At 44.7% G+C, this 21,820-nt stretch overlaps 1 protein-coding gene across 2 annotated transcripts in view; it reads left to right on the forward strand.

Annotated features, from left to right (window-relative positions):
• Positions 1-21,820, forward strand: part of GDA (guanine deaminase) — a 763,322-nt gene that overhangs the window by 530,574 nt on the left and 210,928 nt on the right. For both annotated transcript variants that reach the window (XM_086961261.1, XM_086961262.1), the window contains one exon: positions 621-728. In XM_086961261.1, coding sequence (XP_086817387.1) covers positions 621-728 — 108 coding nt within the window. The remainder of the gene's footprint in view (positions 1-620; positions 729-21,820) is intronic.

The raw sequence follows: 21,820 nt of genomic DNA on the forward strand, positions 1-21,820 counted from the left end.
TGGACCTGCTTCACATACCTCACCTCCAATTAAGAAAATAGCATGTTTGTCCTTATCTGTAAGTCTTCAACAATACTATAATCGGGATCAGATGCCCAGACCACACCAAATGTAATATTAAAATGTTTGACTCTGGTATCTGGTAAAATAGCCAGGTCCAGGAAGGAGTTCGAAATAGGACAAAAAATTGGACTTCTCATTATCCACAAAAAAAAAAGGTGATCATGTTAAAACTAGAGGCAATGACATTGTGCCAGGCGTTATCCTTTAATTCTTTTTCCTTAATCTAACAGCCCCTTTATACTGAGTCGTGCACAATGCTACTTCCTCCTTATTTCTCTGAGACCTTTTGAGAGCTTGTCTCTTTTTTCTGGTAGTCTGTGAGAGTGATTTATGAAACCACCTGTTCCTTTTGGCAGCGATAGAACCAGATTCAACTTCTTGTGAATCACTAACAGAATCACAAATACATTTAAAGAAAACAAGACCAAAAGACCAGGGCTGGTCTACTTTTGATGTCTATCAAAATTTACAAGTAGGAGTTGGACCGCAAATAGTTTGCAATGTGGATTTATGGTGTGATGATTATATATTGTTAATTTGTGGTACACTTTTTACAGTATCCTAGGGTGAAGCCAATCATAACGCCACGTTTCGCACTTTCCTGCACAGAAGAGTTGATGTCCGAACTCAGCAATATGGCGGCTGATTGGGATATCCCTATCCAGGTAAGTGCAACCCTAATGATAACACTGTGAAACCTACTTAAATTAGTCAATTTGTGAAGATTGGGTGAGAAATCTATCATACGAAATTTGCATACATTAAGTCCTTACTCTGAAAAATGTTTTTAGTTACATTAGAGTACCAATGTACAGATAGTCTGTTTGCCTGTTTGGTGCAACATCTTCACTTTAGTACTGCATTGTCGGTGTCAGAAGTGAATATGTTTATGTTTGAATTGATGTATCTACAGTGCCATATGCTAGTGCCTATTAAATCTGCTACTACTTAGAAAGCTATTAAATGGATGATGTAAACAAGTGATCATAATATTTATTTAGGATGTCAGAAGATACTCAACAGTAGGAAGGGGGAACCGTGCTGGTGGTCTTAAATTGGGGGTTTAATGTAATTACTTTAAAAACATTTTAAAGGCTAAACATTGAAATAAGCATTGAACAGTTGATGGTGCAGTACAATATTAGCCTCAAATCCCTGGAGCAGACATATGTACTGAGGAGTCAGAGCACCACGCTTCATTGTGAAATGCAAATGGTGCAGGGTAGCAGGTGATCGATCCTAGAAAGATCAGAGCTGCATACAGTGCAATCTTCACTAACTAGTACCGGCTTGTCAACATCTTCAGGCCAATCTGTAAGACAAAAAGTTCAAAAATGTGTTTGCTCCGTAGGCAGCACTTATTCTATCTGCTCTAATTTGCTTCTAATTTGATATACATACATTTTTGTGTGCATTCTTTATTTTAGCGTCAGGTGCTATGGCGATTAACAATATTTGGGCATTTACTAATTTTCAACGTAGCACACTAAGGACCTGATGTATGAAATTTCCATTTGCAAAAAGTGGTCAGAAATTGCTCACCGGGGCGTGGTCTGGCCACGCAGGAAGATGGCCGCCTGCTAGGAGAGCTCTGCCGAGGGACGGATCCCTGACGAGCTTCCTTGCCTTACCTGCTCGAGTGGGTCGTCTCTTTGGAGCCTGCAGGACTCAGGAGACCATGGGGGTTGCTCCGGGGGTCTCCTTTTTCGGCTGGCGGATTCTGCTCTCGGCATAGCGGAGAGACGGTGAGGCGGCCGACTCCTACGGTGCGCGCTACGACATTCACGCGCTTCTGAAGCCGTGCCTCTCCTCAGCGAAGGCGGCGTCCTCGCTACCACAGGGCCGCGCCTCCTCAAATTTTAGGCTGCGCCTCTTTAGAAAGTGGAAGCGTGCTTAACCGCGGCTATAGACTGCCTTTCCGCATGCCATTGCCTCTATTAACAGTGAGCAGCGCCCCCCTCAGGCTTCTATAGAGATGATTTTCCTCACAGTTGCTAGCAATACACATTGTTATTGGAAAAGGCACCATAAAGGACAGGAGAGGAAAAGCTGAAGGACTGGCACACTCATCACTCAAATGAAGTGCGCTTCTTCTTAGTCAACTGTGTACGCATGCCCACATGAAATATCAATACTGGCAGGGCTAAAGTTGCTTGACTTATCATTTCATAATATTTGCTATTACATGCAGAAGCAGGATATGACTGTCACATGAAAAGACAATACTAACGGTACTGGCAGATTCACTTGCAGGAGTACTGATTCATTTTTCTCCTTGACTTTAACTAACTGGCTATGGCACTTTTCTTTAGCTGCTTTATGTGACATATATGACATTTGGGTCAGAGTTACTTGACTCTATCAGATTTACCTCCTCTCTTTAATACTTCAGCCTGCTCTCCTATTCTTACACTTTGCCAGTTACGCTTATGACAGAGGAGGCAGGGAGGGAAAAGGAAAAGGGCTGAATTTCGATTCACAATCGCCGCTATATGTTATGAGCTCATGTGATTTTTTTTCTTGTTTTGCGCAGCATTGGATGAATGGCCTGTTGATATATTGCCTCACCTTATTCACCTGCTTTCCCTCATCAGGGGATTTTTGTTGCACAAGGCATGTTACTATTGCATTGAACTTGTTTCATATTGTACTGCTTTCTATTTTGTGGTAATGTTATAGTGACTCCTCAATTTGATGCATTTTCGCTATGTTACATATGTTGGTCACTACTTTCTGTAGTAGGGGATCTCTGTGTATTGTCATAATCTAGTGAATAGTCCCGCCCATGTGCGTGGACCCCGGCAATCAAAAATAATCTCTTAAGTTGTCAAAATAATGCAGGAACTGCAAAGACACTTAAGAGAGAATTTAAAGACAAATAATGCAACCTATATCCACAGGCTACACTGTCCAGTACTTCAACTAGAAATTCCACCAAAAAACACCACACACAACACAGCCTGCCAGTTTCTACCATAGAGAAACTTGCCTCCCCCAGTCAAAGACTCTGGAATGATAGAGAGGAAGGTAGGGACAGACAAGCCCCATAGGCTGCCATTATGTGGCTTAAATAGGATACTGTGCCTTTAAGAGAACTTTCCAGAACTTCTCCCAGTATCTCAGAATGCATAGCAGGTCCCTCTACTTTCAGTTCTTTTTTCCGGCTCCTGCTTACAGGACCCTGGCATTGAGCTCTCCCTTGTTTCAAGGGTTTATTGGATATTTTGGCACTTTTGAGTTCTAAAAGTGTTTCAGTTTACTTTCTTGGTGTTCTCTTTCTCTTTTTTGTGCTGTTTTAGGGCTCTAAAATGCCTGGCCTTTTTGATAAGTGCCCAGCATGTGGAGGAAGAAGGCCAAGAGTGATCCCCATGATGTCTGCATCGTCTGCCTCCCTGAAGATCATGTCCCTGAGGATTGTGTCATCTGCCAGCAGTTTACTGCTCAGACTCTGAGGGACAGACTGAAGATCAGGCTTTCTGGCCTTGAGGAGAGGCGTCTGCAGGCTGCAGGTGGGTCTGGGCAGGCTGGGAAGGTTCCCTCTGCCTCTGCTGAGGCCTCTGGGGGGCTCCCCAGGGGCAGGAAGTCCAGCAAACGGTCCCGGTCTCCGTCGACGTCGATTGCATCGACTATGACGTCGAGAGGGATGACGGCGGTGTGCTCCCCGGGGCTCCGGGTCGAGACGGCGTGACGGCTCGACGTCGAAGATCATGGAGAAGTCGCCGTCGAAGCCACCGTCGACATCATTGTCTTCGTCGACGTCGAGGTCTTCCTACTGACGCCGAAGGCGTAGTGACAGGCATCGACGCTCGCCGTCGAGGCGACACCGTCGATCGCCATCGAGGCGACACCGTCGATCGCCGTCGAAGCACCGGTCGACGTCGAGGGGCTCCTCGACGTCGAGAGCATCAAGAAGACGGCACTGCTCGTCGTCGAAGACGGAACGCTCGACGTCGCGGAGGTGGCGTACGACGTCTTGGAAGAAGAGGTCGACGTCGAGGGGTCGGCGTTCGACGCCGAGGAAAAGAGGGTCGACGTCACGGAGGCGGCGATCGACGCCTGAGTCCAGGAAGCGTCGTTCGACGCCAGAAAAGCGATGCTCTGCGTCAAGCAGAAAGCGGTCGGCGTCTAGGAGTCGTTCAGCATCTCCAAAACGGCGCAAGAGGGATTCTAGTCCCAGAAGTCACGCTGCTTCAAGTGGAGGACGCAAGAGGAAGCAGTCACCTGCTGATGGGGCTGGCTCTCCGCCCCCTTCGCCTAAGGGGTCACCGGGCTCGGTGTACTCAGAGGTGTACACACCATCTCGGACTCCGACTCCTCCTCCTGTTCCTAAGGAGGATCCTCCACTTCCTTCAGGAGACCCTCCACCACCTCCGGTCCCTCCGCATGGGCCCACCCCGCAGCCGAAGGTTCCTCCGCCGAGGTCCACTTCCCTGCCGTCCTTGCCTGTTCCTCCTAAGGGGACCCCAAAACCGAAACCCCGTGAGGAGCCAAGGAAGACCCCGCCACGAAAACCGGCGGAGCGGCCACGGGTGGGCAGGTCTCGCTCTCGCTCTGGGAGAAGGGAGAGATCGCAACGCAGATCATCCACGAGGTCAAGACGCCGCCATAGGAGGCGCAAATCTCGCTCACACACGAGGTCCTCTGGGACCAGGGACTATTCTCCTACCCTATCGGGGTCACCGGACACGAGAGTGTCCCCGATAGATGACCTGGTGGCGTTCCATGACGTCCTTTTAAGGGGCGCTGCGAAGCTGGGCATATCCCTGACGGTGCCTACTCCGAAAACGTCAGTCATTTTTGAGACTTTACATCAAAAACACCTGTCTCGTCCTCTCCTGCCTCTGGTGCCGGGCCTGGAGGAACCGGCTATGGCCCTGTTTCTCACCCCTGCGGTGACGAGGGCGGCTCCATCAAGGTTGCTGAAGAAGTACCGGGCTCCCGATTCGGATCCGGCGTTTCTGAGAGCGGAACCCCCTCCTGACTCTGTCATTGTGACGGCGGCCCGCAAGCAGCATGCCACCACTCCGTCCTCCACGGTTCCCCCGGATAAGGAGTCCAGGTGGATGGATTCGGCGGGGAGGAAAGTCTGTGGAACGTCCGCTACCTCCATGAAGGCTGCGAGTGCCACGGCGCTGTTGGGCCGATACGAGCGCGCCCCCTGGGACTCCCTCGAGCGGTTTGCTGAGCATTTACCTCGGGAGAAGCGTGAGGACTTCATGGAAGTGCTGAGTGAGGGGATGCTGGTGGCGAACCAGATAATCAGCGCTGCAGCGGACTCTTCCCAGTTGGCTGCTCACGGATTTTGCCACGGAATCAACCAACGACGCCACGCATGGCTCCGGCTTACGTCCCTGAAACCGGACGCACAGCAGAGGGTGGCCAACCTACCATTCTCCGGTGAGACCCTCTTCGGGAAGCATGCGGACGATGAGATGGCCCGCATGAAGGCGGAGGCCGAGACGCTAACGGCTGTGGGCCTGGAGAAGCCCAAAGAGACCAAGAAGACGTACCGCCCTTTCCAACGGCGGTTCGGCGGGCAAGGCCGAGGACGGGGCCAGGCCGTTCCAGAAGCGCCAGAAGGGCAGAGGAGGCCAGCAGTCGGCCCCAGCGCCCAAGGGCCAGGCTGGGTCTAGGCCCTAGGAACCTACTTCCCCCGGATCTGTTACCCACTCCGGTAGGGGGAAGCATTCAATTTTTTCTGGCAGAGTGGAGAAAAATTACTCAGGACAAGTGGGTGCTGAATATTGTTTGCAATGGATACAGTCTTCGGTTCACCAGCCCTCCTCCAGCTATTCCCCCGGTCAGCTCGCAGTTTCAGCTGCGCGAGCTTCAGGCGGAAGCGGATATCCTGTTGAGGAAAAGGGCGATAGAAGACGTACCTCTGTCTCAGAGAGGAAGAGGACTGTACTCCAGGTTCTTTCTGGTCCGCAAGAAGGACAGGAACGAGCTCAGGCCCATTCTGGACTTGCGGCAGGCAAACAAATGGATTCGCAGGGAAAAGTTTTGCATGCTGTCGTTGCATCAGATCTACCCTCAGTTGCAACAGGGAGACTGGCTATGCGCTATAGACCTACAGGATGATTACTTCCATGTGCCCATTGCACACAAACACAGGAAGTTCCTGCGGTTCCAAGTTGGCACCAATCACTATCAATACACAGTACTCCCATTTGGACTGAAGTCTGCGCCGAGAACATTCTCGAAGTGCATGGCGGTGGTAGCAGCACACCTGAGGAAGAACAAGGTGTTCGTCTACCCGTACCTGGACGGTTGGTTGATCAAGGCATCCTCCTTCTCGGAAGCGCGAGCACACTTCCAGAAGACGTGCGTTCTCTTGAACAAGCTGGGGCTGCACATCCACATGGCCAAGTCTGTCCCGACTCCGGTCCAATGCATACAGTACTTGGGAGCCTCCATCAATACGCTGTCAGCAAGCGTGTCTCCTTCGGAAGAGCGACGATTATCACTCCTTCGGAAGGCTCAGGCTCTTATGACAACTCCATCTACAACAGTGAGGACGGTGTCTTCTCTACTGGGATCGATGGCCTCTTGTATCTTCCTGACGCCACACGCACGGCTGCACATGAGACAGCTGCAGGAGTGCTTGGAGGACCAGTGGGATCAGAGGAAAGGATCTTGGGACGACAAAATTCGACTGTCGCTGCTCTTCAGTCTCTGAAGTGGTGGTGTTCGGCGGAGAATCTCCTCAGAGGGGTTCCCTTTCACAGGGACATTCCCACACAGACTGTCGTGACGGATGCTTCTCTCCTGGGTTGGGGAGCGCACTCCGGGACTCTACAGATTCAAGGAACGTGGTTGCCGATGGAGGCCACGTATCACATCAATTTCCTGGAACTCAGGGCTGTTCACTTGGCTCTGAAGGCCTTTCTTCCGTCCTTCCAGACCAACTCTCTGCTTGTACAGACGGACAATACCACCACGATGTATTACCTCAACAAGCAGGGAGGCTCGAGATCACGCACTCTGTCACAGGAGGCGCAGACGATCTGGCACTGGCTCCTAGCCAGAGGACTGACGATAATGGCCACCCATCTACGAGGTGTGCAGAATGTTCAGGCAGACGCACTGAGCAGACTGGTTCAGGAAAACCACGAATGGGTCATAAACGACGAAGTACTAGTAGAAGTCTTCGCAAGGTGGGGAACTCCAGACGTAGATTTGTTCGCCACCGCCGAAAACAGCAAGTGCAAAAACTTCGCCTCCAGGTACTTCCAGCAAGGGACGCTGGGGAATGCATTATGGATCAACTGGACGGACAGCTTTCTGTACGCCTTTCCTCCCATTCCCCTGATTCCGGCGGTGCTCATCAAGCTGGCCGGGTCCAGGGCTCGGATGATACTCATCGCTCTGAAGAACCAAATATTTACAATACTCCTTCTCAGGGGTCTTACCAATAAGTAGTCCATTCAAGAGTGGCAAAGAAATCAACACAGAATCTGAAATATGAAAAGACATCTTTATTATCATTAATTGTGAGGCTCCGTCGCCCAGCCACTCTTAAAGCAACTGGATGAGAGAGTCTGCTGCATGGCCTTCGCACAGGCCTTTTATACAGAAAATTGTGCTCTAGGCACACACATTCCATATTATTATTAGTCACTCCCAGGACGTGCACACAAAGCACCACTTTCAGGATAAGTCCAGGCTAAGAAAAGAATTGCACACATGCTTGGTTTCCTGTTCCATCAGGCCGGACAAACCCACCATAAAACCTTCAACCAGATCGATGAACATGTCTTTAAAGGAAAGGCAGCAACAGATGGGACGGAGATATAAGTGGTGGGAATGGTGCCATAAAAGATCGGACATGTCCTGCTCTTTGAACTTTATTGCGCCAGCTGCTGAACAAGGAACTGGCTTGGGAGGTTAGCCTCAAGCAACAGGGTCAGCTGTCGTCAGGTCATGCAGAAGTCAGCACAAACCCATGCTAAGGTTATGTCCTTTAAATGCTTACTCTGCCATGGGGAGAGCCTACTGTAAGGGCAACGAATAACATGGCTGCTATTTACAAGATGAAACCCAAGTGTTCAATGCAAAACCTTCAAATGCACAGTGAATCCATTGGTGTAACATGACGAAAATACTCATGAATAACGCATTCATTATTTGCGGTTCACTGATACCAAATTCATAACAGAATCATGACATTTAAAACACAGGTTCAGAACGCCAAGAACCACAGAGCATCCTTTTGCCCTTACATAGGCAATAACCTATACATGGCTATATTCATCACTAGCTGGTGTTGATGTAAATACTGTACCAAAAGGAATTATCAGTAAACTCTGACCTAACCAGTTCATGTTCAGGTAAAATATGAAACTCATGTGAAGAAAAAGAAAGAGTATGTTGGGAAGTTGGTGCAGACGTCAATAGTGTAGGGGGAAACATACCAAAATATAGTAGCCAATAAAATACATTAAAGTATTAAAATAGATAGAGCTATACTGCACTTAAAGAACAATATTCTGTAATGTCTGTTTTTCATCTCCTGCTTTTTATCGTCATTCCTCAATACAATCTCCATTTTCTAATGTCGCTCACGCAATCTTGGTAGAGTACATCAGCTGTGATTATTAGCAGGTCATAGGGACACTGCAAGTCCTGCAGGCCTACTGCCACTACTCAGGTCACAAACTGAACCGTTTGTACTCCTACGTGACCCTGCAACTGGCAAATGGTAACCAATCAAAAATTTAACAAAATACCATAATACAATTCAGCAAGGGAAAAAGAACAACAAAAGGTCAAATGCGTAATACTTGCACAGTCCTAAGCAGACAGCAAATCCTAGAATTATCTAATAACGTTTTATATAGCTTCCTATGCATTTCAGTAATTCATTATATGTTTAAGTGAAACAATGGTGTTCCTGATCAATGCTCTCAGATGAAAAAGGGATACTCTTCCACAGAGAGTGGACTTTATTCTGCTCTTACTAAACAGAAATACTTTAAAACAATGCCAGCAAAGCAGCAAAAATTATTTTCCAAACTTCAAGTCTATATAAGCTCACAAAAAATACCCAAAGTCCATCAGATCCGCTTCCAGTTTTTTCTTCGCGTTGGGCCTCTTCAAGTCAGGCCTTTCATGAGGAGACAATACTGTTTAGTTGGAGTGCCGTCCGGGGAAAACACTCACAGCTCACTCGAAAGTTTCAATGTTTCAAAACAATGCACCAGTGTCTCTTCTTGGTGGCAGACACTACAAATGATGTGCTGTTTATTGATCAAGGGCACAAAGCATCTCGTGCAGATCCAAACACTGTCAAGAAAACTCCTTCAGCAAAGCAGCAGCACTTTCAAACTCCAACACTCATCATTTAGTGTCAGAGGACGTTCAAGCTGCTCTCTCCTGGGCACCAGAATGTAGTGCCTTTTTCCAAACGTGGATCCTTGGGTGCACTGCCATTCCACTGGTGCAAAGCAAAAGTGTGAAGGTGGCCAAAACTCGGGCCAATGGCTCAAGGGAATGTACACTGACAGAGGTTTACCAGCACATAACAGGTACAGAGCCCAAACAACAAATAAACGAATCAGCTCCTCCTTTCTTCTGCAACGCCTTTCGCAAATCAACTGCCTTGCTTTGGAGGTACCACTGATGTCGCGCTGATGATCGTTGTCCCGCTTCGCGACTTCCTTGTTTGCAAGAAGTGTAGAGCCAGGACATCTGTTCATCTTAGAGCGGTCACTGATGGGGTGTGAGCTTAATGTTGATCACAGGTCTGCAGGGAATCACTCTTCCTTTAACTCTGGAAGATCTTAGCAGGACCCTAGTGATGCAGAATATGTAACACAATTGTTAGTTTCCTTCAAATCAAGCACAAAAAGCAGTTCATGTGTTTTAACAAAAGGACTGGCAAGCAGGTGACCTACAATCTGCATGGGAGTGACAATGTGCCATGAGCATAAAATACAAGAGCAAAGGCAAAAGGGCAAAACAGTATCTTTAGAATCTTCAGGTATGTTCTTTTCATTATTCTCTGTCATCTATAGCTACACAGGAATTCTATCAAAATGAATTTCCTCACATAGTGGCATTGTCTAATGGGGTAAATACATGTGTTCCCTCAATGACTAAGCCTAGGTGTTCCTAAATTCCTTATCTAGAACATCTCGAATAGAAAGATAACATCATTCACATTATCAAAGACATGAAGAAAAGTCCCTTTAAAAATGTGCATTAAGTGCACTATGCAATATAAAAGGCTAATGATCAAATGTGAAGACAAAGAACAAACACTAGAAAGTCCTGGTATTTGCATGTTTAGAACACATCTAATCCCACCAAAAATTAAAGCAGCAAGAAAGCTGAAAAATTAAAAATAGACATTGGAACCAGCCTATCACTACCTTGACAGTCAGTCTGAAAAAAACATTTTACATAACATGGGGGGGAAAAAACATTTTACATAACATGGGGGGGAAAAAACATTTTACATAACATGGGGGTCCCTAATACATAACTACGGTCTAGAAGTGTACACATAAACAATACACCCATAATGATAAATGGGCTGACTGGTGAAAGGAATATGGGAAAAGGGGAAATGGAATTAGGACACAACTAAAATGCCTAATAACTAAGCATAATGCGACATTGGTCAGGGGCATTGGTCAGGGGCGGAACAACAAAAGAAAAATCTATAGGAAGAACAAGAGTGTGCTTGGGTGCCTCAGGCATGTAACACAGCACCAAGAGAACGGGGAATACACAAAAGACCAAAGTTACACAAATTCTAATTCTATGTTCCTGTTCTCTCTTCAGGGAGAGGAAAAAAAAAATTAAACCTGGCTTCCTTTCAAGGGGACAAAGCCATATGCTATTTGGGAAACAAAACATAATCAAATAACGCAATATAAAAATTAGATCACCGTGAGTCACAGATCTATAATTCTATCCTTAGGTCCAATCAAGGATACATAACAATTTAGGGCTGCCTATTCCTTTAAGGGAATGTGCAGTACGTAACATCAGGTGATACACTTTGAACCTGTTATATTTGTTTAGTTATTTATTTTCAATACAGCCAAATGTATAGCCAAAGGTAGGCATGCACTGGTAAAAGTGCTGCCATCCTTCCTCACAGTATGCAAACCATATCTGTGAAATTTATCATTATACCAAATTCATCCAATACAGGAGAACTTGTGATGGTAACAACATGAACAAACATACAAAAATGCAGCACCATGGCATGTGTATTTTATGCACTTTAAACCTGCAGTCAAAAACCCAATATTTGGGCCTGTCTAAATTGTCAGGTCCAAACTCCATACAAACTCTACACCCTCATTTTGACATTGAGCACAACGCAGTTGTCGGCCTATTGTCAAATATAATATGTCATGACAGCTGTAAATACCTCAAACAGAAACATGTACATTTTTTTTCCGTTAAAGAAATGACGCAAAAACACATCTTTTGTCAATTAGCCAAACTCACGTGTCTTCCCTTCTTAAGAACAATCCATGAAAAATCTGTTGGCAAAAACAGAAAAATACACAACACAAAAACATTGTACCATACACAAAAAATAACTGTTTATTACTTAACTGTTAATGAGCAAATCTGTATTGAACGTAAGCCTGTAACCTATAACCTTCAAAATTGTGTGAAAAAGGCTGCATGTTATTTTTATCTAACACTGGATGCATCATTTCGTTTTCTGTAAAATAAAACACAGCTAGCAAACATTGTAGCAGTCCTGCCAAGCATTTAACACGATGTTTAAAGAAACCCCTTTTCATCTCCCCGTTTAAATCAAGGTCTTTCATGTTACCACGGTGAAACCAGAAACCAGAAACCTCACCCTTAGCAGCCCGTGCAGAGAGGTCATTCTGCATTCCTCGGAAACAAAGGCCTAATTAAAAAGGCTGTAAATGGCAACACTTGAGGGGCCTTCTCCATAATTTATGGGGAAACACTTAAAAGAGAACATCTCAGCGAGCGCGCTGAGCCAGCTGTTGCAGATTCTCCCAGCCCCCAGCTTCTGCCACGGTGGAGCTGACAAAGCCAGTAGGCTGGATCTAATCAACAATAATTCAAGCTATTTTAAAAAAAATAATTTCTCTTTTTAGGCGCTAAAATGATCACTATTCCCATATTATTAGACTACATTCACTGTCAATTTGTCTCAAAAGCTAAAGACACACAGACCAGTTTTTTTAGAGTAATTTACTTGTTGCAATCCTATGGCACACACTTCATCAGCGTTAAATAAGCAAACTGTCCGTAGGCCTAGCTTGAAAGTAGAACCTCCAATCCTGATATTAAAACAAGCCTGTGTACTGGCACATTAACCCACTGAATCACAAGAAAGCACAACCTTATGTCAAAACCTAAATGCATGCATTTGCTTAAGACTGAGACACTTTAAGGAAAGCAAAAATGCAGTTTAAACAGTGAATTTACTCAAAATCGACTTTCTTATTTTGGGCATTACAAAATGAATATTTTACAATTTTCTTGCAGAATATGGATTACTAGAAAGTCTATTACATAATCCAAGAGTCAGGTATCTGAAAATAATAATTTATATGTTATAAAAATGAGCTTGCCTGCGCCTATGGCAAGCGAATTTATACAAATGAATTCTTGTCATTTGAGTGATGCAACATAACGCAAATCACATTTTAATGCTAAGAGGTCATAGCATGAGTGTTACGCTTTATGAATATTAAAAAACGATTTTGGTAGCACTAATTTTTATGAATTATTTTTCCATAATTAATAATTTTTGTCTTCTAATAAAACCCAATTATTTCTGTTTGTGATTGTTTTTACATATAAGAGTCCGCTACATCCCTTGCCTCTTATTGAGATGCATTAACTCACAAACCTGAGTGCATATGCCTAATTTAAAAAAAGCGTCAAATTCTGCGTCACTTTCTGCGTCACTTTCTAGGGCCTCTTTAATGTAAAAGGGCCATCATGCAAAATTCCACCCGTGTTTAACTACAAAAAATGCTGGCTGAAAAAAACATTCCTATCAAATATATTGCAGCTAAAAACGTTTTGCCTGTGAACATTTAATACAGTGCATTTAAGTGAAAAACGCTGTAAATGTATTTATTTCTGCAAAAACATGTAATTTCGTTCTTGGCTGGGGCCTTATTTAAATCCATTAAATGTGAACCACACACATTGAGCACATTTCAGACATAAACAGAAAGTGTTGAAAACATTTAGGACACACAATGCAGCGCTCTCCAACCATTTCTTGTAAATCGCGTCGTCGCAATGTACAACAAAACTCACAAACAAAATAGACATGTAAACACACATTTTAACCACGCATTCAAACATACATTTAAACCCACAAATCAACACTCAGGACAAAAACAGGACAGTCCGGACTATACGTAGCTGTAAGTCATATTTACAAGAAAGACTGCTCAACAGTGTAAAAACCAAAAATACACTCAATTCACTAGCTGCAGCTGGCAGAACACCAAAAATCGTTCTGCATATCCATTCATAAAATTATACAGAGTAAAGCATCCTTATTATGTATTATTACATATTTTAATTCCCTGCGAATACAAAATCACCAAGGAAGAAATATGTTTGTAAATCTAACCTATTTAGATAAACCGGCTAATTCAAACGTATACAAAGTTGGCCAATACAAAGCTTCAAATTCGCTAAGATCAGGCATCTTATAGCTCACTAATCCAGCATCAAACTTCAAGGGTTACGGGATTTACCAAGTCCCTGCAAAGAACAAATACCCTCGGTTTTTGGCGTCTGCAGGCGTCAAATAACACAACAAAGAATCAAGTACTAAGAACCACAAATGCAATGGAACCATGCAACAACAAAAACACTAGCAAAGTGTCACCGACAAAAACACTAGCAAAGCGTCAACAACAAAAACACTCGCAAAGGTGCATACGACAAAAGCACCAGCAAAGTGTCAACTACTAAGGACTCTGGGAGCGACCCACTTAAATACTTATCACAGCTGTATCAAAGAAATAGATGTCCAAATTCTAACTGCCAATTTCTAACTGCACTAACAGTCTCTTTAAAAAAACTTGCGCCAAAAAGGGTTGCTCAGTCAGGAGTGACATCTTTTGGAGAGTTTTAAGTCAGAAAAATCAAAAATATGCCAGGCCGCAAAGACAGAGAATCCCCCAGAACCTCCGTGCACAGAGTACCTCTTTTAGTAGATTCCTGTCTTGCCTTCCCCAGCATAGTTCTTTTCTCTGAAAAACTCTCCTCCAGGTATTCACTTCCATGATGATGCCCCTGTTGGTTGCGCCAACTGAAGAACCAAATATTTACAATACTCCTTCTCAGGGGTCTTACCAATAAGTAGTCCATTCAAGAGTGGCAAAGAAATCAACACAGAATCTGAAATATGAAAAGACATCTTTATTATCATTAATTGTGAGGCTCCGTCGCCCAGCCACTCTTAAAGCAACTGGATGAGAGAGTCTGCTGCATGGCCTTCGCACAGGCCTTTTATACAGAAAATTGTGCTCTAGGCACACACATTCCATATTATTATTAGTCACTCCCAGGACGTGCACACAAAGCACCACTTTCAGGATAAGTCCAGGCTAAGAAAAGAATTGCACACATGCTTGGTTTCCTGTTCCATCAGGCCGGACAAACCCACCATAAAACCTTCAACCAGATCGATGAACATGTCTTTAAAGGAAAGGCAGCAACAGATGGGACGGAGATATAAGTGGTGGGAATGGTGCCATAAAAGATCGGACATGTCCTGCTCTTTGAACTTTATTGCGCCAGCTGCTGAACAAGGAACTGGCTTGGGAGGTTAGCCTCAAGCAACAGGGTCAGCTGTCGTCAGGTCATGCAGAAGTCAGCACAAACCCATGCTAAGGTTATGTCCTTTAAATGCTTACTCTGCCATGGGGAGAGCCTACTGTAAGGGCAACGAATAACATGGCTGCTATTTACAAGATGAAACCCAAGTGTTCAATGCAAAACCTTCAAATGCACAGTGAATCCATTGGTGTAACATGACGAAAATACTCATGAATAACGCATTCATTATTTGCGGTTCACTGATACCAAATTCATAACAGAATCATGACATTTAAAACACAGGTTCAGAACGCCAAGAACCACAGCCCCGGAGTGGCCCAGGCAGTGGTGGTTCTCTCCTTCCTCACATTCGGTTGCCGTGCAGGCCGGACCTTCTCACGAAGTTCGGCGGACGGATGTTACACCCCAACCTCTCGTCTTTGAGCATGGCTCCTGAGATATTGCAATATGGCCATCTGAATCTGCCCGATGATTGCATGGACATACTGAAGGAGTCTAAGAGACCTTCCACTCGGACTTCATATGCTTACAAGTGGAAGAGGTTTTGTATCTGGTGCCAGTCTAAGAATCATGATACTACCACCTGTAAGGAAGATGTCATCCTTCCTTACCTTTTAAATTTGGCGCAGTCTGGCCTTAATGTGCATTCCATTAAGGTTCATCTGGCTGCATTGACTGCCTACAGGAAATGCCCTTCACAGACTTCCTTTTTCCAGATCCCTGTGATCAAAGATTTTCTGGAAGGATTGAAGAAAGTATTCCCTCCTGTCAGGCTTCCTTCGCCTTCATGGGAATTGAATGTGGTGCTGTCCAGATTGATGAAGGAGCCTTTTGAACCTATTCATAAGGCTTTGTTGCAGCACCTGTCCTGGAAGGCGGCGTTCCTCGTGGCCATTACATCGGCCCGCAGGGTGAGTGAAATTCAGGCGTTGTGTTGTAATGAACCTTATACTGTATTTCATGCTGCTAAGGTTGTTATGCGTACTCACCCTAAATTTCTTCCCAAGGTTATTTCTGATTTTCATGTCAACCAGACTATAACTTTGCCTACGTTTTTTCAGAACCCTTCATCCCCAGCGGAGAGGTCTCTCCATTCCCTGGATGTTAGGAGGGTGTTGAAATTTTATCTGGATAAAACCAAAGATATTCGTAGGTCTGACCAGTTGTTCATCAATTATGGATCGGTCAGGACGGGTCTTGCGACCTCTAAGCAGTCCATCTCTAGGTGGATTGTGTCCTGCATACAATTGTGTTACCAAAAGGCTAATAAGACCTTAGGAGGTAAGCCTAAGGCTCATTCCACCAGGGGCAAAGCTGCCACGACGGCTCTGCTCCGTAACGTGCCGATTGCTGAAATCTGCAAGGCAGCCTCTTGGAAGTCGGTTCATACCTTTGCTAAGCAGTACTGCCTGGATACTGACGCCAGGGCAGACGCTCAGGTTGGGCAGGCTTCGCTGCGGAATTTGTTCGCACAGTAGTGGCGTTATGTGTTTATTCTCCACCGCCGCTTGGTGTGGGGATGGGCTTGCCATTCTATTCACTAGATTATGACTATACACAGAGATCCCCTACTACAGAAGGAGTAGTTTCTGTCCTGTAACTCCAGTTCTGTAGTAGGGGTATCTCTGTTATAGTCATAAGCGCCCGCCCTCCTCCCCGGTGGAGATATTTCATCAGGTAAAGAATGCGACAGGTCTGGCGTGCTTCGCCTTCAAAAAGAACTGAAAGTAGAGGGACCTGCTACGCATTCTGGGATACTGGGAGAAGTTCTGGAAAGTTCTCTTAAAGGCACAGTATCCTATTTAAGCCACATAATGGCAGCCTATGGGGCTTGTCTGTCCCTACCTTCCTCTCTATCATTCCAGAGTCTTTGACTGGGGGAGGCAAGTTTCTCTATGGTAGAAACTGGCAGGCTGTGTTGTGTGTGGTGTTTTTTGGTGGAATTTCTAGTTGAAGTACTGGACATTGTAGCCTGTGGATATAGGCTGCATTATTTGTCTTTAAATTCTCTCTTAAGTGTCTTTGCAGTTCCTGCATTATTTTGACAACTTAAGAGATTATTTTTGATTGCCGGGGTCCACGCACATGGGCGGGACTATTCACTAGATTATGACTATAACAGAGATACCCCTACTACAGAACTGGAGTTACAGGACAGAAACTACTCCTTATTGCATATCCTTTTTTGCATTTGATAATTTGATGTACCCTTGGTTTCATCATTGCTTCACATTCCAATACCTTATCAATTCGTTTTTGTAGAACATCTCTACAACCGTGCGCTACAATGTCCAATAATAGAAATGTGGGTCGTGGTCCCAAACCACCACTTTTTACTGAAGTGGTGAAACAAAATTCTAACTCACCAGTGAAAGGAAATGGCTCCGCATCACTCCCCTAATCGCAATCTGCGTCATCTCAGAGTGACAAGTCTTTGTCAGATACTATGCAACGTATCCTGCTAGACCTATCTGGTGTTAATCGCAGATTGGAGGGGTTGGACATTACCATGACATCTTTGGCTACAGATACTAAGTCTATTCGTGCTGAACTTACTACCTTTCACACACGGATTGATGCTATTGACTCTAAGATATCGGATATGGAAACTCGACTGGATACTGTCCAAGGCTCAGATCAAGATCTTTTATTTTTACATAGTAAAATTATTGATTTGGAGGATCGTAGTCGTAGAGACAATATTCGATTTTTTGGATTTCCGGAAAACATTGAAAAGCAAGACATGAAGCTTTTTCTATATGAGACTCTTCCTGTGCTGACTGGTATTTCTTTTACTCCTCCTCTCGAAATACAACGTGCTCATAGACTGGGCCCTCCACGTTCTGGTGCTTCTGCCCAACCTAGACCAATTATTGCTTGCTTTTTTCGACATGAGCACACTCAACAGATCTTGTCAATGGCTCGTTCACGTGTTTCCTTCTTATTTCAAGGTCATACTATCCATATGGCGGCGGACTTCTCCAAAGAGACTAATGAAAGACGGAAGGCGTTCCTCTCTCTCCGGCCTCAGCTGCGCTGAATGGACATTATGGGGGTCATTACGATGGAGGATTTTCCGCATCCCCCGGGCCGGCGGAAGCCACCGCCGGCCCGGAGGATGCGGAAAATCCTCTGCGGACCCACCAGGACCCACCGCCACATTAGGATGGCTGGTGGGTCATGGTTTAGGTCCGCAGCTTTTCCGCCGCGGCTGGCTTACAACCGCGGCGGAAAAGCACTAAAATGGTGACGGTGTCTCTCAGACACCGTCAGCCAGATTAGGATGTGCTTGGGAACATGCTTTTCCGCGGCGGCTTTTCCGCCGTGGAAAAGCATGTGTAACTGCACTGCGGGGGCCCGTTGCGGGCCCCCTAGGTGTAGTGGGGGGTGGGGGGTGCACATGGGGGGTACCATAGGTACCCCCTGCATTTGCGTGCACAATGCAGCAGGCACCGCGCGGTGCCTGCCGCTTTGTGCACGCAAATGCTGTGCATGCATTTTTAACATTGCTGCGGGTGCAGCTTGAAGCTCCACCCGCCGCAATGTTAAAAATAGAGGATGTGACCGCCACCCTGGCGGTCACATCCTAATCTGCACAGAGGGAACGCCGCAGCCCATGCGGACGTTCCCTCATGCTCTGGGGTCGCGGACGGACTCAAGTCCGTCCGCGATCGTAATGACCCCTTAAGTATGGATTATTCGAACCCGCACGGTTTCGTATAACCAGGAATGGAGAATCCAAAGACTTCTATGATCCTGCTCTTCTTCAGCAATTTTTGGATACCCTCATGTCTGATGATATGGACACCCAATCTTCCTCCTGTGCTCAGACTTCTCAGTCCAAGGCGTCATCTGCAAGTCTTCCAGCGTCTCCTTTGAAATTCTCTAATGATCCTAGGCAACATGGCAGAGATATTACACATCTGCCTCGTTCTCAGGATGATAAGGCCTCAGCACTGCATTCAGTTTCCTCCCTTACTAACATGCCACAAAGGGACAAATCTAGGTCTCCTCTCAAGCAGCCTTCAGATGCTGACTGATTTTTCTGCTTTATTGTATTTTTGCTATTTTCTAGATTAGGATAATTCCTGTTATTTGTGATGCTTTAACTGTTTACTTAGTTGCCTGCAGATTTTTAGTATTAGAAACTATGAGCACTGTGGCATTCTGTTTTACTTTGTGCTCTATATCTTCTTGTTACCTTGTGAGTTTTCAAACATTTAGTATTTCTTAATTGGCGTTTTAGGAATATGTATGCATTTTGGGCCTTCCTCATTATATGCTGCATGTGTATTACCTATTACATGCGGGGCTCTCTTCTTGTTCATTTCCTTTTCATGTTGTGGTTACTGTGATCCAGCTTCACACTGTTCACTTGCTTCATCAGATACTCTGTTTTTGACATAATGTATTTTTATTATATTGTTCTACTCATTTAATCTACACTGTCTCTACTTATACTCCCATGTTTCCTTATATGTACTTTTATTCTTTTGTTTACTACATCTTTCTCTTTTCTCTATTTGGCATTATTGGCTCTGCTCCTTTCCATCTATTATTTTCTATGTTTCATTAACTATACCTCATCCGTTTCTTTTATTGCATATTATGGGGGTTCCTTCATTTACTTTGCTTCCTTTAATTTTCTTTTCCTTTTCTAATCAAGTTATTATTTATTGTATGGTAATTTCACCACGCATTTAATCATTCTCCTTATTCATTGGTTGTCTTTTATAATGCTATTTCATGTTTTCGCACATTTTTTGATAACGTTATCCTGTTCTATTGTGTCTCGTATATTCCATATTATCCTTTGCTCTTCAGATCCCTCTTCTCTCCTCGCAGGGGGTCCGGTTACCCCTTGGCGCTGCTTTCAGTGCGCCCAGACCCGTAGATAACAGTCTAGGTTCTCTTTTCTTATCTTATTTTTTCTCCATTTTTCATACTTGTTTTTCTTATAATTCTACCTGCTTTGTCTTTCTCAGATACTCACTTTGCTTTCTTAAACTACTCCTGTATTCTCTTTTCCTTTTCTCTTTCCTTTTTTCTTTTCTTTCTTTTCTTCTCTTTCATTTTATTAGTTTTCTTCTTCTTTGACACACTTTGTCTCTTGCTTCCCAGAGTAACATTTTTCTTCTCTATCTTCTGCCAATTTCTTCCTTTCCCTGTTTATCTACCTCTTGACTTCTCTTATCATGTCTGCTCCTAATTCGCTATCAGTGATTTCCTGGAATGTTCATGGCCTCACTCATTATATCAAGTGTAAAAAAGTCCTAACATACTTGCGTTCCAAACATGTGGATGTTGCTTTATTGCAGGAACCGCACTTAGATGATATTGAATCCAGCAAACTCCGTAGAGATTGGGTCGGTAAAGTGATTCATAGTAGTGTCTCCAAGCGTGATCCCACCAACCCTAATCCTGTTCGCAAGTGTGGGGTAGCCATACTTTTTCGAAAGTCACTTCCCTTTACAATTCTCAAAACTTGGTCTGACCCGGAAGGTCGTTATGTGTTTGTCAAGTTGAAAATTGGGAACTCTTTTATTTGCCTTGGTTCTATTTATGCTCCATTAGGCTCCAAAAAAACAGTTCTTTCCCCGTCTCAACCGCCTTTTCACGGAAATCAATGCCTCCCAGTTTCTCATTGGAGGAGACTGGAATCTGGCACCAGATCCTGCTCTGGATAGAACAGGTTGTTTTGACACCGTTAATGCTCCAGATAGAGCCATTTTACGGGATATTCTTGTTGATACTGGTCTAGTTGATCATTGGAGGCTGAGCCACCCTCAGGACAAAGAATATACGTTTTTTTCCTCTACGCACAGTACATTCTCGCGTCTCGATTATTTTCTTCTTTCGCAACAGGCAGTCCAATTGGTTACACAGTCTCAGATCTTGGAAGCAGCCATATCTGATCATTTCCCTGTTCGCTTATCTCTTGATTTGGGTCTCTCCAAACCAGGTCGTAAACCATGGCGCTTGAATACAGCCAGATACAGAGCTCCAGCAGGTAAACTCCTTTTACAATCGCATCTCCAAGAAAACCTTGCTCTTAATGATACCTCAGTCTCTTCTAAGAGAATGATTTGGGCAGCGGCCAAGGTGACAATTAGGGGTCAACTCATGCGGGAAGCTGCTTTTCGCAATAAGGAAAACGCAGCTAAACAGACTGCTTTGGAAGACGACATTCGCCAACTTTCTCAATCATATATCTCAAATCCAACTCTTCAGGCTCGTAAATTACTGGAGCAAGCGCGAATGTCTCTCAATAGTCTCTTTACTTCTAAAGCCGAATACGCTTTGCAGAAGATGAAAGGACGTCATTGTGAACAGGGGGAAAAGGCTGGTCGGTTATTAGCTGCGCAATTGAGACAGAGGGAGGCCCCTATGTCAATCCCAGCAATTAAATGAAGTGGTGGTGATGTTCTTACTCGACCACAGGAAATAGTTAAGGAATTCGCTTCATTCTATAGATCTCTTTACTCTCCAAGTACTCATATAGAGGCACTTGCGATGTCTAAATTTCTAGATGAAGTCCGTCTCCCAAAACTCTCTGATGAAGGTAGAGCCCTACTGGATGGTGTTATTACCAAAGAGGAAATTTCTTCAGCTATAGCTGCCTTGCCCTATCACAAAGCCCCGGGAGATGATGGTTTTCCTCCTGAATTTTTTAAATGAACTGGTCAGAGTATGATTGACACTTTACATGTGACATTTGGGGAGGCAGTGGAGGAGTCTTCTTTCGGTCCTCTTTCCAACAAGGCCGTTATAGCTGTCTGATCGAAACCTGGTAAGGATCCTCTGTTATGCAGTAGTTATAGGCCCATATCTCTTTTAAAATCTGATGTTAAGATACTTGCTAGCATTCTTGCATCACGTCTTCGTAAAGTTTTACCTTCTTTAATTCATAATTCGCAGGTAGGTTTTGTTCCGGGTA

The sequence above is a fragment of the Lissotriton vulgaris genome, chromosome 3_1 (assembly GCF_964263255.1).
Source record: "Lissotriton vulgaris chromosome 3_1, aLisVul1.2, whole genome shotgun sequence".
Lineage (NCBI taxonomy): Eukaryota > Metazoa > Chordata > Amphibia > Caudata > Salamandridae > Lissotriton > Lissotriton vulgaris.